The sequence below is a fragment of the Malaya genurostris genome, chromosome 2, assembly GCF_030247185.1.
Source record: "Malaya genurostris strain Urasoe2022 chromosome 2, Malgen_1.1, whole genome shotgun sequence".
In the NCBI taxonomy this organism is placed as follows: Eukaryota; Metazoa; Arthropoda; class Insecta; order Diptera; family Culicidae; genus Malaya; species Malaya genurostris.
Window position 1 is genome coordinate 202,913,097 of NC_080571.1, and position 18,848 is coordinate 202,931,944.

General features: G+C 37.8%; 3 protein-coding genes across 4 annotated transcripts; 1 reads left to right on the forward strand and 2 right to left on the reverse strand.

Moving 5' to 3' along the window:
- Positions 1 to 2,710: 2,710 nt before the first annotated feature.
- Positions 2,711 to 3,899, forward strand: LOC131427143 (uncharacterized). The gene is made up of 2 exons (XM_058590081.1): positions 2,711 to 3,106; positions 3,164 to 3,899. Exon 1 carries the CDS (start codon positions 2,982 to 2,984, stop codon positions 3,090 to 3,092), a length of 111 nt encoding a protein of 36 aa, XP_058446064.1. The 5' UTR covers positions 2,711 to 2,981; the 3' UTR covers positions 3,093 to 3,106; positions 3,164 to 3,899.
- Positions 3,273 to 5,686, reverse strand: LOC131427141 (tektin-4). 2 transcript variants are annotated; one of them, XM_058590079.1, is made up of 6 exons: positions 5,536 to 5,686; positions 5,382 to 5,480; positions 4,740 to 5,310; positions 3,982 to 4,276; positions 3,701 to 3,923; positions 3,273 to 3,641 (listed from the first exon to the last, which is right to left on the reverse strand). In XM_058590079.1, exons 1-6 carry the CDS (start codon positions 5,605 to 5,607, stop codon positions 3,273 to 3,275), a joined length of 1,629 nt encoding a protein of 542 aa, XP_058446062.1. In that variant the 5' UTR covers positions 5,608 to 5,686. The 2 variants fall into 2 exon arrangements, with proteins under 2 accessions (XP_058446062.1, XP_058446063.1); XM_058590080.1 differs by lacking the exon at positions 5,382 to 5,480.
- Positions 5,687 to 12,318: 6,632 nt separating this feature from the next.
- LOC131432111 (uncharacterized) lies at positions 12,319 to 13,681 on the reverse strand. Its single transcript, XM_058598201.1, has 2 exons — positions 13,144 to 13,681; positions 12,319 to 13,074 (listed from the first exon to the last, which is right to left on the reverse strand). Exons 1-2 carry the CDS (start codon positions 13,624 to 13,626, stop codon positions 12,319 to 12,321), a joined length of 1,239 nt encoding a protein of 412 aa, XP_058454184.1. The 5' UTR covers positions 13,627 to 13,681.
- Positions 13,682 to 18,848: the final 5,167 nt, after the last annotated feature.

Below are 18,848 nucleotides of genomic sequence, written 5' to 3' on the forward strand. Positions count from 1 at the left end.
AACTAATCAAATTGCATTTATCCCCATTTATACATCTAACCGTTTAAAAGCGCATCCAACTGTTTTTAAGAAAGTCAAAGCACATGCTATCACCCCAGTGGCACGAAGCCGAAAATTTTGGTTCTAGTTCGCTGTCAAATGCTGTGTTTAAGCAGTGTTCACACGTTCACATTTTTCTTCATGTGGTGGCACCAGTATAAGGAAACGATTTCGATGGAATATAATCAAACTATAATAAACCACAATTTTTTTCTTATTCAAAAAGAGGTCAAATTACTTGTTTTGTAGAGAATACTACACTAGAGTTATATTTATTTTGGGTTTGAAGAAATTTACTTTTGACACCAGTGTGGTTTGATTGTATGGTATAAACGTAGCTTAACATATTGTTGACAACAACGCCACCAAACAAAATGCGTCGGTTTAAGGAACCAGCATCCATAGCAGGGGGGTGCATGCGATCTCTTCTAAATTTGTCTTAAATTTTCATGAAATTTAACGAGTTGTCAACATAACGCAATCAATCGAATGAAAGTGCTGAAAAATTTCGTTTTGGGGTGCATTATTTAATGAAAGTTTTACGAATTTGATAATTTGGTTTGTTAAGAACTAGGAACATGAACGCTGGACTGTGTTTGTGGTTTATGAAATGCGATAGTTACAGTTTACTATTTACAAACCCAACTACTTGACGATAAATTGATATTCGTTGCGTAATAGTGAAACTGTATCATATTGAACATCATCTGAAGTTATCTGAATCGAGATTCGATTGTGCTAACAGCATAGCTTTGCGTTGTGCTTATAGCTGGTTTGATAGCGGTCGCCTTTATGACTGAAAAGAAATTCTGATAGGTAATCTCGGAAGTGTTGATCATTGAGGACCACATCTGCGATATCTTTATCAGAGGCAGAGCAAAGTCTTGAAATGACACAACCCACGAATAGACGCTATATTGCATTGATAATCTGGAGTAAATCCTTCAGATGAGCTATGTAATTAAAATTACCGAACAATAGCACCGCCTTAAAGCACAAACTAACAGACAGGACACTCAAATTAGATTCTTCGATAATTTTAACGGTCATTTCGAATATTCCTTATAATTTATTGTGACGATTTATTTTCAAATATTATGATGAAATCAGGCATCCCTGCAAGCAGCTGATCGGTGTTGACATACGAGGGGAAACCAACTAGTAAAAGTAATTTTATATAACACAAGAGGTGTACCGATAGTAAATAGTTCGCGCAGTACAATATAGGTGGAACTAGTATATCACGAAAAATTATTTTTATAAGAATTTACTCATATTGTCCTCTCTGTTAGTCTGTGCTTAAAGCCCATTATGTGATATTGTTCTCTTTCAATATTTCTGTTCAGCACAGTCATGATTCTAGTGACAATTCTGCAGCTTCATTGACACAAGCAAATATTGTTATCAACAACGTATCCAATCACCAAGGTAATATTTCGAACCACTCCAAAACCTAACAAAAGACAATCGATCCATAACCATCCGTGATCAGTAGAGATGAACAAGTGGTTACAAGAATATGCATAACCGAAAAAGACGATTGATCCGTTTGGATCTGAAATGAAGTTTTCAAGTGTCAGCCCCCTCGGTTCCGAATATAAATATTATGCAGACACCCCCTAACATAAATAGAATCTTCACATACATTTGGCATGAATTGACCATGGGTCAAACAATCTACGTGAATATCTTGTGTGAAAAAAATTTAGATAAAAATGTCGAGAAGAAAGACGTTGGCAAAAATTATTTTCGGTTTGATTTAACGGTTTGAATAAACTGAAATATAAGATTGTTTTTAGTTCTGGTTTGAAAGTATTTTTCAGAAATATTTGTTTGGAGTAATAATGGTTGTTTCTATTGTAACAGCTAAAAATTTTTAAGTAAATTCAGCTATACTTAAGCATATTTCAAACAAAATTTCAGCTACACCAACTAAAAAGGTTTTTTAGAACAACCAGCATAACGATGAAAGCAGTTATCGCTATTTTTATTTCAACAAATAAATTTGTTGCAAACAAAATTTTAGGTAGAGCATGTTATGTAATGTATGTTATACACGGCTTAATTATTTTATTATATCTTGGCTTTATTATTTTATTACTGTAGATATCGTTACTTGCCGGTCGTTTTGGAATTTTTTATTGAAATTCGTACGCTGGCCTATTTTCTCACTTGGTCAGAAAGGTGTTATTTGTTCGCTGTTAAAGGCTCCATTGACTTCCATGTATTAATGCAGCTCACAATTTCTCGAGTCCCAATCGACGAACTTGTATCCAATAGTTAAATGCATCTAGTATAGCTCAAAATACTCAACAATCATATTTCCCAAAAAAAATAAAAAATAAATGAAACTAACGAATATGACTTATGCAAATCCTGCTCCAAATTGTTCAAGAACATGGTCGTTACAAACACATTCTCCGGTGTAACTACGCTTTCTTCGATATGGTTGAACATAATCAAATTTTTAGGTGAAATCAAACAATTTTAATCTTGAAACTTTATGATTAATCGATTTGAAACCAATTGAAAAATACATGTGAGACAACTTCAGTCATTAATTTAAGACAAACAATTTTAAATATCGATTCAATGAAAATACGAGTTTGAACTTCAACCATATAATTAATTGTTTCAAACTAGGCCCATTCCTCTCCGTGTACGAGTGAATTTATGTGAAAGAAAAGCATAACCCAATTTTGGGTAATTTCTGCGAATCGTGTAAATATCTGCTTCCTAAACAAATTTTGTTTGATGTTTTTTTTACGTTTTCCAATGAAATAACAAAGTTACTTGTAGTTGCAGTGTTTACAAAATAAGCCGTCTTCACGGATATAAACGAGTAGATCTGGGCAACAAATGCGTTAGAAGCATAGATTCGCAAATAAATAAAATTTAAATGGAAAATAAATAAAATAAATAAATAAAATTTAAATAAATAGATGGAGGAAGATTTCAGCTATTATGTGTATATAACATTAACATTGCTACCGGTTTACTTGGCATTCAAATTGGTCCAGTGGATGGGCTGGGAGCTTTTTGTTAACAACTGACTAGATATCAGAGAGTAAGTAAAAAAACCGATACTTTACTCGAACCGTTATATGATAAATTTGCATTTCAGTAAATGATTTGAAGACAATTAGGCTTGAGCCGGTGTTCACTTTTAAAACTCGTGTATAAAATTTATATGAATAATAAGATAAATTCCAATGTAAATTATCATGTAGACGTTAGTAGCCACTCAAAGCGGTTGATGAAGGGAAGTGAGCTCGCAACAGCTGGCAGCGGTCTCGATCAATTGCTATTGCACGACGTTTCATCATAATCTCTTTCTCTAATTCACCACGACGAGCCATGAGTTCATTCTTCACTTCTTCTTCTTGTTTTAACTGTGCTTTCATCGCTGAAAGTCCTTCTTCGACTGATTTTACTTCACCGACTAGCAATATTTGTGATTGATCACGACAATTTTCTACCCGTGGCCTCTGATTACGATTATCTAATCGAGTTTGGACAACTTTCATTGCATGATCCATGTTTCGTATAGCGATTTTCAGTTTCTCTATTTGGATTTCCGTATCGGCTAAACGCTGCAAAGTCTGTTCCAAAAAAAAATTTTATAAAATTTATTACTACACACAGATGCTTCAGTACGTACGGTTCTCAAATCAATCTCGAGCTTTTGTCGTATTTCTTCCATGCAAGCGATTCGATCTGCCAAGGCGCGCTCAACATTATCCGCTTGAGTGCGAAGGTCACGTGCAGCGTTCATGAGAATAGCATCCAATGTAGCACGAAGCTGTTCTGATTGTTTTTGACAACATGCACACATTTCCAATGTTTCTCTGCTAAACTTCTCCCAGTAACTTTCCGTTGATTGCCTGAAACATTCCGAAATCCTTTAAACATGTCTTATATAAAACATATTTCAGAAAGTACTCATTTGGAAATCTGGTAGCTCCTGCGCGAAACAATGTTGTAGTTGATTTATTCGTCAAGTTAGAGTTAATAGCATCATTTTCGTGGGCGAGCATCTTATCGCTCCAATCAAATTCCATACGTTGACGGGCAGCACGGTTTTGTACCTGTTGAGTTTCAATTTCGCACAAGGTCTTAAGTAGTATTGCTCGTATTTCAGCTATTAGGGATATTTCGCGTATGAGTTCTTCCTCTGGATGATCACGAATCAATTCGGTATCAGGACGACCGGTCCTACGCTCGAGACATTCAGTTGCTAATTCACAGGTACGGGATTATTGGATCAGTAATTCTATTAGAAGTGCTGCTATATTAGAAAACAAATTTTTGAATTCGAAACATAGTTTATAATATACAACTTTAATTTAATCCCCGATAAATGACCAATAAAAATGACAATGACAACTAACTTCCGAATTATTCCAAAAGCAAATTTGTCGCCCGAAGAAATCACATAGGTTGATTTAGTTGTTTTGACCGGTTTACCGAAAGAAAAAATTTATGCATCCTGTTAAATTTGAAAAAGATAGCAAGATTTTGAAGACTGATCTGGTTAACAAGTTTTTATTTGTATTCCGTAGCGTTGATTGTAGGCGATGTTACACTATTGCAATGAAACCCACTAAACAAAACAACACTGTTAGCTTACGATTACGATATTTTCAATTTTTTTTATCTGGTAAGTTGTAATAATTAATTTAGCTGTTTGAAATTCTTACCTATTGCTTCAGGCATTCGAATCACTGCCAACGACTGCTTCAACCGTCGTCTTTGTTCCTCTAGTGTGCATATTTCGTCCTGCATCCCCTTGATAGCTCGTTGAAGCTCACTTTTCATATCGTCGATTGTTTTCGCTCGAGTATGCAAGCTTTGAGTAGAATCGGTCTGATTTTTATCCGAAATGGCATACGTACGGTTAATCGTATTTTTGCTTTCATGTTCAATTTTTTCACTTTTCTCAACAGTATTCGCACATGCGTGAATCGTATCTGCGTTTCGCTGTTGCCATTCACCTACGCTATAGCGTGTGATAGAGTACCGACCCACAACCGGACGTGTACCAGTTTGGCCAGACAATGCACCCCAATCAATGCATCCTGTGGCCCAGGGACCAATGAGCCCCATCGGTCTTGCCAATGGATGGCCATTAGAGATGCCGTTTAGCTGAGGCAAATAGCAAGGAGGCTCACTAGCTGGTAGCCCGACTGGACTGGTTTGAAGTTCCATCTCTGCTGAGTTTAATGGCGGTGCTGCTTGCTCAATGTAAAATGGGTTTTCGTAGGACGTTTCCTGCATTGGTGAAATTGTACAGGAAAATAATTAGAATAAATTCGTTATGTCTTGAACTCAAGTAAGCATACATGACCCCAGCGAACTGAATTGGTTCGGGTTCTGATGTCTTGAACTGTGTACAAATATTGACGACTTCTTGAATGCTTCTTTTTTCTTCTTGCTACGTACTAAAGGAAGCACCATTTTTCTAGTAATATACAGGTTATGAAATTATCAACTTACAGTTTGTGTTGGTTGATGTTCAATACAAGTTGCTGCACATGGAGTACATGGTGGACAGTTAAATTGGGCCATCTCTTGCTTAAAAAAAGTACAATATAAATTTGAAAATAATTTTACAAAATTGTCGCCTGAATGCGATCAAAATGTGAAAGGAAAGTGATCAACTTGTTTTGTAAACTAAATATGGTTGCTAACGGAAATGTTACTATGGGTTGATATAACAACTGCCATGGAAGGCATTAGGATGTTTTTTCCAAAAATAATGTACGAGTAGTTGTCGATTCTCGATTAAGCATAGATTTGCTAGTTTGTACGAACGATTTGAGCTACTTCTGGGTATTTGATTAAAATGAACAATCATAGTAGGAAGGAGTTCTGTTTTAAAATATTTGATCCATATCTCGGTACTTCCGTAAATAACAACTGGGAACCGGTAGTCAGTTCGTTTGGTCATTAATTACCGTACCCTTTCAGTCGTATCCGTACTCCAGCATATACTGTTGCAACACCTTTGGTTAGAAAGCACCGAAACTGTTGTCAACCTATTTTAAGAAATTCACTTTTCTTTACACTATCACTTACGACAAAAAAAATCCTAAAATTGAAATTTACACACTCTGAAAATCCCGAGCTGGAAGTCGGATCTAATTAAAATTAAGGAGTTTCGTATGGAATCCTAAATCTTTCATTTGAATCTAACCTTATGAAAATCGGTGTGGCCATCACATACCACAGAAAGTCAATGAAAATTTAGTGATCAAGTGTTACATAAACAGTGTAAACTTTGCGTGTGCTTAGCGGTTTACTTAAAACTGCTAGGTAGAGATGACAGTTCAATTTGAACTACTTTCAGCATTGATGAGTCGAAGGCGAAACGTAAAGAAAATTAAAAAAATAATTGGTTTTTACCAAAATTTTACATGTTTTTGTATGTTAGTATTCGATTCAGCAAATTTTTCAACTCTTCAAGCAAAAACTGAAAATTAGTATTATTGTTTTGATCCAAGCTTACCACTCGGGCAGCGCAGCAACTCGGGAAAAGTTGGCTGAATTCTTCAACTGCGTTATAAAGAAAAATGATATTGAAACTGCTGTTTTAAGAAGCAGTCTAATCTAAAATATGGAAATCGTTCTAAAATTAGATCGAATGTTGATTGAAGTTGTTTGGAATTGATTATTCTAAAATGTTGCTGAAAGAAGTTTTGTTTTGTCTCATATGATAAGACCTGCATACCAGAACAATTTGCTGAAAAATATATTCCATTCGAATATTTATTACAGAAACAAACATTTTGTTTCAATTTTAACTGGTTGATTACCCACCCTCCCATGGTTGGTGGGGTTGACGGTATTGCAAACATCATCAGATGTAATAAAATGCATGTTTGACGTTTATTGGTGGCTTATATACCAGGAATATTGTGGAATAAAATGAAATAATATAGACCGAACATGTGAGCAAACCACTGATAGCTGCTAAACGAAGTTCATCCAGCTTTGTAGTTTAATTGTTTGTGGTTCAAGTCTCAGTCGCTTATCGATTGTTTGTTTTTTTTTAATTTATCGAATTTCAAGCTAGGTAATTTTCAAATCGCATGATTCTAGATGCTCCTGTATTTAAGTTTGCGTCAACTGTGGTGCTCCTTTTAGGCGTATTTGATAAAATGTGAATTGATTTTATTCGGAGAAAGCTGTTATCATAACCAAAACAATCCACGATGCCACGAAGGTAGAACTCATATTTTATTTTTGTTTATTTATTTTGTTTATTTTGTAGATCAGGGAAAAGCCCGATGGAGATGAAATTTGGCAATCTCTCTCTCCAGCAGGCATAAAACCTTCTCATCTTTTGTATCAACAGATTACAATGATCCAACAGATACAATAAGGCTTAACACTAACAATAATGACTATTAATTAAAACTAAACATATAACCTTATAACTAGTTGATGACACCAAGCATTACAGGGCATAAGGATGTTTTTTCCAAAAGGCATATATATATATATATATATATATATATATATATATATATATATATATATATATATATATATATATATATATATATATATATATATATATATATATATATATATATATATATATATATATATATATATATATATATATATATATATACAGGGTGATTTTTTAAGAGCTTGAGAACTTTTTTAAACAATAAAACGCATAAAATTTGCAAAATCTCATCGGTTCTTTATTTTAAACGTTAGATTGGTACATGACATTTACTTTTTGAAGATAATTTCATTTAAATGTTGACCGCGGCTGCGTCTTAGGTGGTCCATTCGGAAAATCCGCTTTTTTATCGACAAATTTTGTTCAGCGATGAGGCTCATTTCTGGTTGAATGGCTACGTAAATAAGCAAAATTGCCGCATTTGGAGTGAAGAGCAACCAGAAGCCGTTCAAGAACTGCCCATGCACCCCGAAAAATGCACTGTTTGGTGTGGTTTGTACGCTGGTGGAATCATTGGACCGTATTTTTTTCAAAGATGCTGTTGGACGCAACGTTACAGTGAATGGCGATCGCTATCGTTCGATGCTAACAAACTTTTTGTTGCCAAAAATGGAAGAACTGAACTTGGTTGACATGTGGTTTCAACAAGATGGCGCTACATGCCACACAGCTCGCGATTCTATGGCCATTTTGAGGGAAAACTTCGGAGAACAATTCATCTCAAGAAATGGACCGGTAAGTTGGCCACCAAGATCATGCGATTTGACGCCTTTAGACTATTTTTTGTGGGGCTTCGTCAAGTCTAAAGTCTACAGAAATAAGCCAGTAACTATTCCAGCTTTGGAAGACAACATTTCCGAAGAAATTCGGGCTATTCCGGCCGGAATGCTCGAAAAAGTTGCCCAAAATTGGACTTTCCGAATGGACCACCTAAGACGCAGCCGCGGTCAACATTTAAATGAAATTATCTTCAAAAAGTAAATGTCATGTACCAATCTAACGTTTAAAATGAAGAACCGATGAGATTTTGCAAATGTTATGCGTTTTATTGTTCAAAAAAGTTCTCAAGCTCTTAAAAAATCACCCTTTATATATATATATATATATATATATATATATATATATATATATATATATATATATATATATATATATATAATATATTATTGTAGTATTATATTCCTATTAAAAAAATCAATCTCTCATAGTAGTCACGACGTAAACTAGTAACACAATCTTCAAAACAGGCTAGAAATCTGTTCCACTATGCAAGTAGTTCTTGAATTCAGCCATTCATTTTAGTTACGTTAGGACTGTTTATAAATAAACAGTTCGTAATATTGTTAGCACAATGTGACGAATGACCGATATATACTTAACACCGCTGATAAATAATAGTAATAATGTTAGCAGTATTGCGCGCTAACAAAGCTCTATAACTTAGCTTTGCTGATTAGCACATATGTGCAAAACTATTCCATTGCAATCTGTCGCTAATAAAAGAAACTGTTCCAACCAATCTAACGGAAAAAAGCCATTCGACAAATTCAAAACAGCAAATTATGTACACACAGAGAAAAAAATGTAAAAATAATCTAATTTCGGTTTCACTCAATGATTTTTTTTTTATTGAAATCAAAAACGAAAATTTGGTTTGATGTAGCTAATATTGCTGCTTGAAACTTGAAAACGTAGATTAGTTTGTTTCGATCAATGTTTTGATAATAATAAATATTCTTGTGCGTTCCTGTCAATTTCTTGACGAACAATTTTGCAGTAAATTCTATTTACAAGTTTACGTTTCGTCTTAAAAAATGGTTTTGTGCGCCTGGCATAAATAAAAACAAAAACCAAACTTTTTCCCCTTCAATATACCTATTTACAAGCTTTTTAGTTGAAATAAATAAACTTAAAACTATTATTTAATTCAGTTAATGCTTTTTGTTCTTCTCATATAGAAAGGTGTACGCAATATGCAATCACTGTGAAAACTGAGTTCTGGAGGGCCGAGTGTCATATACTATTCGACTCAGTTCGTCGCGTACGCAAAATGTGTGTGTGTATGTATGTATGTAACGTTTTTTAGTTTAAACTTTTCTCGGAGATGGCTGAACCGATTTTTACAAACCTAAATCCAAATGAAAGATCTTGTGATCCCAAATAAAATTTGTTGAATTTTGTTTGGATAGGACTTCTAATTGCAGAATTCATGGGGAAAATGTTAAAAAAAAACATGAACATATGCGTACTAATTTTTTCGGAGATAATGTGACCGAATTTCACAAGCTAAGATTCAAATAAATGTTCTTTTGGTTCTTTACAAAACTTCTAAATTTCAATTGAATCCAACTTTCGATTCCGGAATTATAGGGTGATTAGTAAGAAAATTCCTAAATTTCATCCGGATCCGATTCCGGACTTATAGAGTAAAGTGTGTTAAATATTTTATACCATCGCTTAAAGGGGCGAAACAAAAAAATTCTAAATCGAAATCTAAACTACTCCAATCGGTAGTCATTATCAGTAGACGGCCAAACAAAGCGATTCCGGTTATTCCTTCAAGAATCGAAGAAAATTATTTCGAAGTAGGGTAAAGTGTTATAATATGCCCCAGAAAACATTGAGATATTTCTAAATGTACTGATATACAGTGATGGCATTTCACCAGAGTGATACACGTTGGTGTAAGATTATTTTCTACACAGGGGATGCAAGAAGCGTACATCACACAAAAAGGAAAGCGCACTTCTTCTCAGTGTCGAATAGACAGAATTTTAGTGTGTGCTTGTGGTTAAAGCAGCTGGCGCGAGTGAAACACATTCTCTTCGCATGAATCGCTCTCACGCGCTCTCACCTAAACGCACTCAAATGAACACTTGTGCGTGCTAGTGAGCGAACACTTCTGTGATTTAATTATTTAAATTTATAGAAGGTAACGATGGCCTTGCTATGACAATCTTTCACGCAGCAAGGAAAAACTAAATTTGAACAATAAATTGTTCTTTTGCTGAATATGCGTGCCCCACGCTTCTCTTATGCGAACCGTACACCAGAGTGCACACTTAGGAGAAAATATCTTCATTCACCCAGAGAATTTCAGAGCTCTGCTTTAGCAATTTTGTGTTAGAGTTGAAAGAAAATAAACACTGGCTCTCATGATGCGTGTACACTTTATATAAAAGTGGTGTATATGTGTGAAAGTGAAGAGCTCTTGTTGATGTTGTCAATGCGAGGGGAGAAATTATACTTGCTTTTCGTCACACAGAGGAGATGGATATCTCTGCTGATATATTTTCTTCGAGAATGTATGTATTTCTTTGCAATACGTCTGAGGAACATAATTTTCAATGATTTCGGTAGAAGTGATGAGAATTGATTGATACAAACACATTTTCCAAAACGGCCACATTCTCAGTTTTTCCGCTTGCCGTCGGCATAATGCCCCAGCAACCGTATAATATGCCTAACACCAAATCAGTGTATACAACAATGATGCAATATGCCTGGTTAGACGAAGCAAAACCTTACACGAAAAGCTGCCTAATGATATTTTCAGTTTTTTCATATTTTCCTGCAAACGACAACTGCCAAACTTGCATAGCAGAAAGATCTTACGAAAAGATACTGTTAGTGATAAAACTTTGGTGTAGAAAAGTCTTGAATACTTAAACAAGGAAAGGGGCGTTTTGGCTAGCAGGGGCGCTTTATAAAAATTTCCTCTATAATATATGATAGTATGATTGATAGGAGAAAGGCATCATTACTCCATTAGGTGGATTAAAACAGATTTTTTGCTAAAATCTTACATTTTTGTTTATTATTGAGAATGAAATGATTTCTTTCAAACTAATTTGGTTATTTTGGATAATTCTTTTTGAATCAACGTGGGCATTGCCAACTCAACTTTTGTTGATATTATGTTATACATATAATAGTTTTTTTATTTCAACAATAAAATTAGACGAGTCAAATATTGTTCTCATCTGGATAGACCAAAACTTTGATTTGAAGGGAGAAATTGGTTCAAAACAATCATATTCTAGCTTGAAACCAACATAAATCAAATTTAAAAATCAAAATTTTATTATTTTAAGCATGCTCCATTCTCTGCGTGCTCAAATCGAATTTATCATTTGTAGGATCTTGGTTCAGTATTCGCAGTCAAGAATTTTTTTTCGACATTTTAAGTACTTACAATGTGTATTGTGTAGTTTGTAAGATTAAGTTATTGATTGTTATTCATACTTTCAGCATTTTCTTGTGCGGATACGCATTGGGTATGTTAGGAATCAATATAAATATATTGGTAAACTAGTATTGACTTGATTCTCCAAGTAAAAAATATTTTCTTGGTTTTAAAATAGTCTACTGAAAAAAAAAAAAGATTTCGAAAGGATAATGATGTAAAACAGAAAAAGTCTTACTTTAACCCTAAAATCTCAAATACAGTTGGGTTGAAAGTAAGTTATTGATTGTTATTCATACTTTCAGCATTTTCTTGTGCGGATACGCATTGGGTATGTTAGGAATCAATATAAATATATTGGTAAACTAGTATTGACTTGATTCTCCAAGTAAAAAATATTTTCTTGGTTTTAAAATAGTCTACTGAAAAAAAAAAGATTTCGAAAGGATAATGATGTAAAACAGAAAAAGTCTTACTTTAACCCTAAAATCTCAAATACAGTTGGGTTGAAAGGAATATTTTCTACAACTGTTACTTAGAGTATAATTAATTGACATTAAACTCGTGGTTCATTAAAAATGAAATTATTGAAATACTGTTAGATTTAAAAGGTTTATTATAAAAGAGACATTTGATTTATGATTTCAGAAAGAACGTCCTTAACGACTTCAGAGGAAGATCGCTTGCGAGCACCATGATTTATGATTTCTACAAGAACATCTTTAATGGCTTCAGAGGAAGATCGTTTTCGAGCAAGAGTATTGTGGGTTGCTTCATCTATGATTTCTGAAAGAACTAACCGTACTATTTCGGTTGGTTTTGCTAGTTTGGTGTAGCATTTGTTCATCTCTATAGGAGATTCTTCCAACAACTTGCCAAGTTCTTTTAGATACAATCGCATTGTTTCACAAAGTTCGTCCATGCCGACTGATAAATCAGAGATAGAAGATCTCGGATTTATTTTAATCGAATAATTGGCATTGTTCCAGTTATGTCGCAGTAAGTGCCCATTAGTGAGATAGTAACTAATACTTGTTTCTGGTTCTTTTGTTCCTGGATAGTATACCGTTCTTATTACTTGTTTTGTGTCATGAATTTCGCTGTTTATTTTGGTTGGGATAGCATCGGTTATTTGATAAATAGAATGACCAATTCGTCCATGGATATCAATTGTTCGAGTGTGCATGTCTCCGACGAAATTAGTTATTATCAGATATCGCATAATCAGTACGTTTAGCCCATCTGGCATTAGAATACCGTCTTCCCCTGCATCGAGTATTCCGTGGTAACTCTCAGACTTATCCGCATCAATTTCTTGGCGATATGCAGTAACGTTTTGTTCCTCATCAAAAAATAACTGTAACTGTTTTTCCTGCGAAATAAATTGAACAGCCAGAAGTGTTCATCGATGCACAGCGATTAAAATGGAATATATCCTTACTTGTTTGACATCGACGGATGAAACAGTTTCACACTTTCTCTCCTGGAACGGGTTGAATTGTTTATCAGTTAATGCTAATAATTCGCTTCGCGCCGTTCTACCATCGTCAATGGTGAATTGCGAACTGCAAAAAACAGCAATCACTTCATCGGCAATAGTTTCCACTTGGATAGCGAAACCACCAACAATCTTATCGTTATCTGTACTTATCAGTAACGTCTCGTTGAAGCATAACTTATCGATGATCTCGGATGAAATTCCCTCCCCCAGCAAAGTCTCCCACTTCGTATACGACGGCAGGCTTGGGATGTCCCAAGAATCACTAACTGCAATTGATTGACACTTTTCCTCGGAAACGGAATCTTCTTTGAGAAAAAATTCTTCTTGGATCGGGAACAAACATTGCTCAATTTCGAGAATTTCTTCTTCCATCGAGGAACTTGTATGACGACTTGAATAACTCCTAGAACTCGACATAGACATGCTGTCAATTTGGAGCTTTATTTCCAGCCGCAGAAAAATTTACGTCCAAACTACTTCGATGCGCAGTTTCAAATGAGAACGAGAAGAGTTATGCCATTAAGCAAGTCACCAACACTTTCGTAATTGCAGATGATCGGTTTGTTTTGGATCGGGCAGTTGGTAATGGGGTGGATGCTCGATGGTGCTAGATGTGTTCAGAAGAATTGGATTTCCTAGCATACCTGTGAGTTATATTTCAAATTTTTATACAATTTTGGAGAGTCGCATTTGTTACTGGTTTCAAACTGTTTGAAAATTCCTTAGTTTTTATTGAAACAGGAATACATGAATCTCTGTTTTAAGTTAGTTCGCTCAATAAATATTGATCATTAAGGTATTTTAACACCTTACTATAGTGAAATAATTTTATTCAAAAATGGCTGTATCTCGGGAGCGATAGCATTGAAAAAGAACTTTATTCAAAATTTTGCGAATTTTCATAAAATTGGGATGAAAATTATAGGAAAAACATTTTTTAATCCACCTAGTGGTGTAATGATGCCTCTCTCATATTACTTATGTTCTGAGAATTTTTTTTCAAACTTGAATAAAATCGAAAACTTTCTTCGGTAAAACTACCATCACCTTTTCGATATGTAAACAGCTATGTCAAGTTAATATAGATTTAAATGTGGCAACCCTGCACTCTATACAAAATTGAACAAAGCACACTGTGTGCTAGGCGGGTGCGTTTTCTTCTTCTTCCGTACCAGCACGAACCGGTGCGTACCGGGTTTGCATAATTTTGTATGACAGTTTGAAAGTTTTGATACTCATTGCCCTATAATTTCGGAACCGGAAGTCGGATTTGGATGAAATTGCACAGTGTCTCATAAGACACTAAGAGCTTTATTTTGAATCATGATTTATGAAAATCGGTTTAACCGTTGCTGGGAAATCGAAAGGAGTTCCGGTTTTGGAGCTTTTCTTCACTATTACCGGTGCGTTTGGAAGCAGAAACCGGGCACTAGTAGTCCCAAAGTAAATTTATATATTCACCAACTAACAAGGTCTGTCAACTAGATGAATTTACCAGTAAATTTTATAAAAATGTTCACCTCGTTTCACCATCGCTTGTGAAAAAATACACATGAAATTGAAAATTTTTACTAGTCCCACTGTAATTTCGGAACCGGAAATCGGATCTGGATCATCTTCTTAAGGACTTTTTAAACAATTTCAAGACCTTTAATTTGCATCTTAGTTTGTAAAAATCGGTTAAGATATTTCAGAGAAAATTGAATGCGCATTTTCTCATACATTTGCACATATTGCCTTGTAATTCCGGAACCGGAAGTTGGATCGGAATAAAATTCAATAGCAATCTATGGGACCATATGACCTTTCGGTAAAATCTAAGTTTGTGAAAATCGGTCACGCCATCTCTGAGAAAAGTGAGTGACAATTTTTTTCATTTTTTTGGTACATATCACAATTTAATTCCGGAACCGAGAGTCGGACCGGGATAAAATTCAATAGCGTTTGTGAAAATCGGTTCAGCCATCTCCGAGAAAATCGAGTGACATTATTTGTCACTCACTCACTCACACACTCACACACACACACACACACACACACACACACACACACACACACACACACACACAGAGAGAGAGAGTCTCCATTACTGTTGACCTGCGAAGTGGGCGAAAGAAGGCGATCGCAGGTCAACAGTAATGGAGATAATGCAGATAAACCTGAATCATTGCGACACCGCACAGCAACTGTTGAGGCAGTCAACAACAGAATCAAAGTGCGACGTTGCGATTATTGCAGAGCCGTATCGAGTTCCTCTCGGTAACAACAACTGGGTGGCAGATAGTACGAGAACGACTGCTATACATGTGACTGGAAGATTTCCTATTCAGGAGGTGGTTGCAAGCACGTACGAAGGTATCGTCATCGCCAAAATCAACGGCATCTTCGTATGCAGCTGCTATGCACCCCCAAGGTGGACAGCGGAGAAATTCGATCGGATGCTGGAGGAGTTAACCGACAAGCTGGTTGGACGCAGGCCAGTACTGATCGGTGGAGACTTCAATGCGTGGGCCGTGGAGTGGGGTAGCAGGCTAACCAACGCTAGATGTTACAGCATGCTAGAAGCGCTAGCGAAGTTGGAGGTACAACTGTGCAACGCTGGCACCGTTAGCGCATTCAGGAAAGGCGGGCGGGAGTCGATCATCGACATTACCTTCTGCAGCCCATCGCTGGCGCGCAGCATGAACTGGAGAGTAAGCGAAGAGTACACCCATAGTGATCACCAGGCGGTCTGCTACAGCGTTGGCCAACGGAACCCCACGGCCATACAGGGAAGCAGAACATGCGAACGAAAGTGGAAGACGAAGGCCTTCGACAAGGACCTCTCCGTCGAAGCACTCCGTGCGAACAGCGACACTCCAGACATGGATGCGGTAGAGCTGACAAGAGTGATTACAAGGGCATGCGACACTACAATGCCACGGAAACGGGAGCCAAGGTACAGACGGCGTCCTGCACATTGGTGGAACGAGACACTCGGCACCCTCCGTGCTGCCTGCCTAAGAGCCAGAAGATGCTACCAGAGGGCAAGAATCCTCCCGGAAAGAGAGGAGCGGAAGTTGGCGTTCCAGGAGGCCAGAGCCGCATTGAAGAAGGAGATAATCGTGAGCAAGTCGAACTTCCACAAGGAGCTTTGCAGAGAAGCCGACGCAAACCCCTGGGGTAACGCGTACCGAGTCGTGATGGCGAAGATCAAAGGTCCAGCGACGCCAGCCGAAATGTGCCCAGATAAGCTGAAGATAATCGTGGAGGGTCTCTTTCCGAACCACGACCCAACGACGTGGCCACCAACACCGTATGGTGAGGAAGACGAAGGTAGTGCGAAAGCTCGGCAGGTCTCCAATGCCGAGTTAGAAGCAGTGGCGAAAAAACTGAAAGTGAACAAAGCTACGGGTCCGGACGGGATCCCCAACGTGGCGTTGAAATCGGTGGTCCTGGCCTACCCCGATATGTTCAGGTTGGCGATGCAGAAATGTTTGGAAGAAGGCCACTTCCCAGACATTTGGAAGGTACAGAAACTGGTTTTACTGCCAAAGCCAGGAAAACCGCCGGGGGATCCAGCATCGTATAGGCCGATATGCCTGCTGGACACACTTGGGAAGCTGCTGGAGAAGGTCATCAGGGTGGGGTGGAGCCGTTTACAGAAGGAGAGAATGGACTGTCACGGCTGCAGTTCGGATTTCGGAAGGAAAAGTCGACAGTGGATGCTATCCGGACGGTCTTAGAGAGGGCCGAGAAGGCATCCAAACAGAAGAGGAGAGGAAACCGGTACTGCGCCGTAATCACAATTGACGTCAAAAACGCGTTCAATAGCGCCAGCTGGGAGGCTATCGCCGTAGCGCTGCATAGAATGCGGGTTCCAGACTACCTGTGTCGGATCTTGAAAAGCTACTTCCAGAACAGAGTCTTGGTGTACGACACTGAAGCTGGACAGAGGAGGATGAATGTGTCGGCGGGAGTTCCACAAGGCTCCATCCTCGGACCAACGCTGTGGAACGCTATGTACAACGGAGTGCTTACGCTGCAGCTACCCACAGGCGTCGTGCTCGTGGGTTTCGCGGACGATATCGTTTTATCAGTAACAGGCGAGACGCCGGAGGAGGTAGAAATGTTGGCGGTAGAATCGATCGGCATCATCGAAAACTGGATGAATGGAGTTAAGCTGAAGATAGCCCACCACAAAACGGAGGTGCTATTGGTGAGCAACTGCAAGGCAGTGCAGCGAGTGGAAATTTCCGTCGGAGAACACGCAATAGCATCGAAGCGACAACTGAAGCATCTGTGATGATCGACGATCGGCTAAACTTTAACAGCCACGTCGACTACGCCTGTGAAAAGGCGGCGAAGGCGATCAACGCACTGTCAAGGAGTTCCAGCCTGGGGTGCGGCGCTGAAAACCAAGCGAAATCGGGCGAAGCTAAACAGTGCGTTCCGGCTCATGGCCATGCGAGTAGCGAGCGCATATAGAACGATATTGTCGGAGGCAGTTTGTGTGATTGCAGGGATGATCCCAATCTGCATCACATTGGAGGAGGATATCGAGTGCTACGTGCGGAGGACGACCAGGCAAGTGAGAACGTTAGTGCGAACGGCCTCAATGGCAAAGTGGCAACAGGAATGGGATTCCACGGAGAAAGGGAGATGGACCCATCGGCTCTTCCCTAATGTGTCGATCTGGGTGAACCGGAAGCATGGAGAAGTGAACTTCCACCTAACCCAGTTTTTGTCTGGTCATGGCTGCTTCAGGCAGTACCTACATCGGTTTGGCCATGCCGCTTCGCCCTTCTGCCCGGAGTGCGTGAACGTGGAGGAGACACCGGAGCACGTAGTGTTCATTTGCCCCAGATTCGAGGCGATAAGAAGATTGATGCCGGCATTAAATGTATAAAACGTTGTCGACGAGATGTGCCGCACTGAGGAGACGTGGAACGCGATCAGCAGGGCAGTTATAAAAATGCTGACGGAGTTACAGAGAAAGTGGAGGAGCGACCAGCAAGCTGGGATCGCTTGAAGAGTTTGCGCAATACGATAAGTGCATGAGCACGGATTAGAAGCGACCAAAAGGGCATGAGCACAGCAATAGAAGAGTGCAGGAGCACATTGCCCCCCCTGAAGCAGTCACATCAGTGGTACCAGGGGGATCGAGGCATATAGGTGTAGCAGAGTTTTTCCAATCGGTTTTCTCTGCTGAGGGAGGTGGGGAGGAAAAAAAACACACACTGAGTCGAATGGTCGGTTCACAGTGATTGTATAACCTTTCTATATGAGAAAGGCAAAAAGACTTCAATAATCCACTTATTTTTGAAAATTATATAACTCTTGTCTATTATGTCTCCATATAGAGTGCAACAGATCTTAGCAATTATCAGCATCGACATTTGAAAAACAAATCGAAATACAATGTTTGAGATAATTAATTTGTATGTTTAATTTTCGAACTAAATATACTACGGATTTTTAAAACCTGTATCTCTGGAGCGATAGCAAAAATTCGACTTGCTGTTTTTGATTGTGCGGTTGTTTGCTGCTCAAAAGAAGTAGACACTTTTTTATCCTGGTTGTAGTTATTCGAATTGGATTTATTATTTTTTTTAGAGAAACACTTTTCAGTTTCAAATAAAAGAGCAACATTGAGAAAAAAATTG

Coding starts and splice junctions, on each gene's coding strand:
- LOC131427143 (XM_058590081.1), top strand. CDS start 2,982: ATGGAGGAAGATTTCAGCTATTATGTGTATATAACATTAACATTGCTA.
- LOC131427141 (XM_058590079.1), bottom strand. CDS start 5,607: ATGGCCCAATTTAACTGTCCACCATGTACTCCATGTGCAGCAACTTGT. Junction 5,311..5,381: donor ATTCAGTTCGCTGGGGTCAT/GTATGCTTACTT, acceptor TCACCAATGCAG/GAAACGTCCTACGAAAACCC. Junction 3,924..3,981: donor GCTACCAGATTTCCAAATGA/GTACTTTCTGAA, acceptor GGAATGTTTCAG/GCAATCAACGGAAAGTTACT.
- LOC131432111 (XM_058598201.1), bottom strand. CDS start 13,626: ATGTCTATGTCGAGTTCTAGGAGTTATTCAAGTCGTCATACAAGTTCC. Junction 13,075..13,143: donor CATCCGTCGATGTCAAACAA/GTAAGGATATAT, acceptor TTTATTTCGCAG/GAAAAACAGTTACAGTTATT.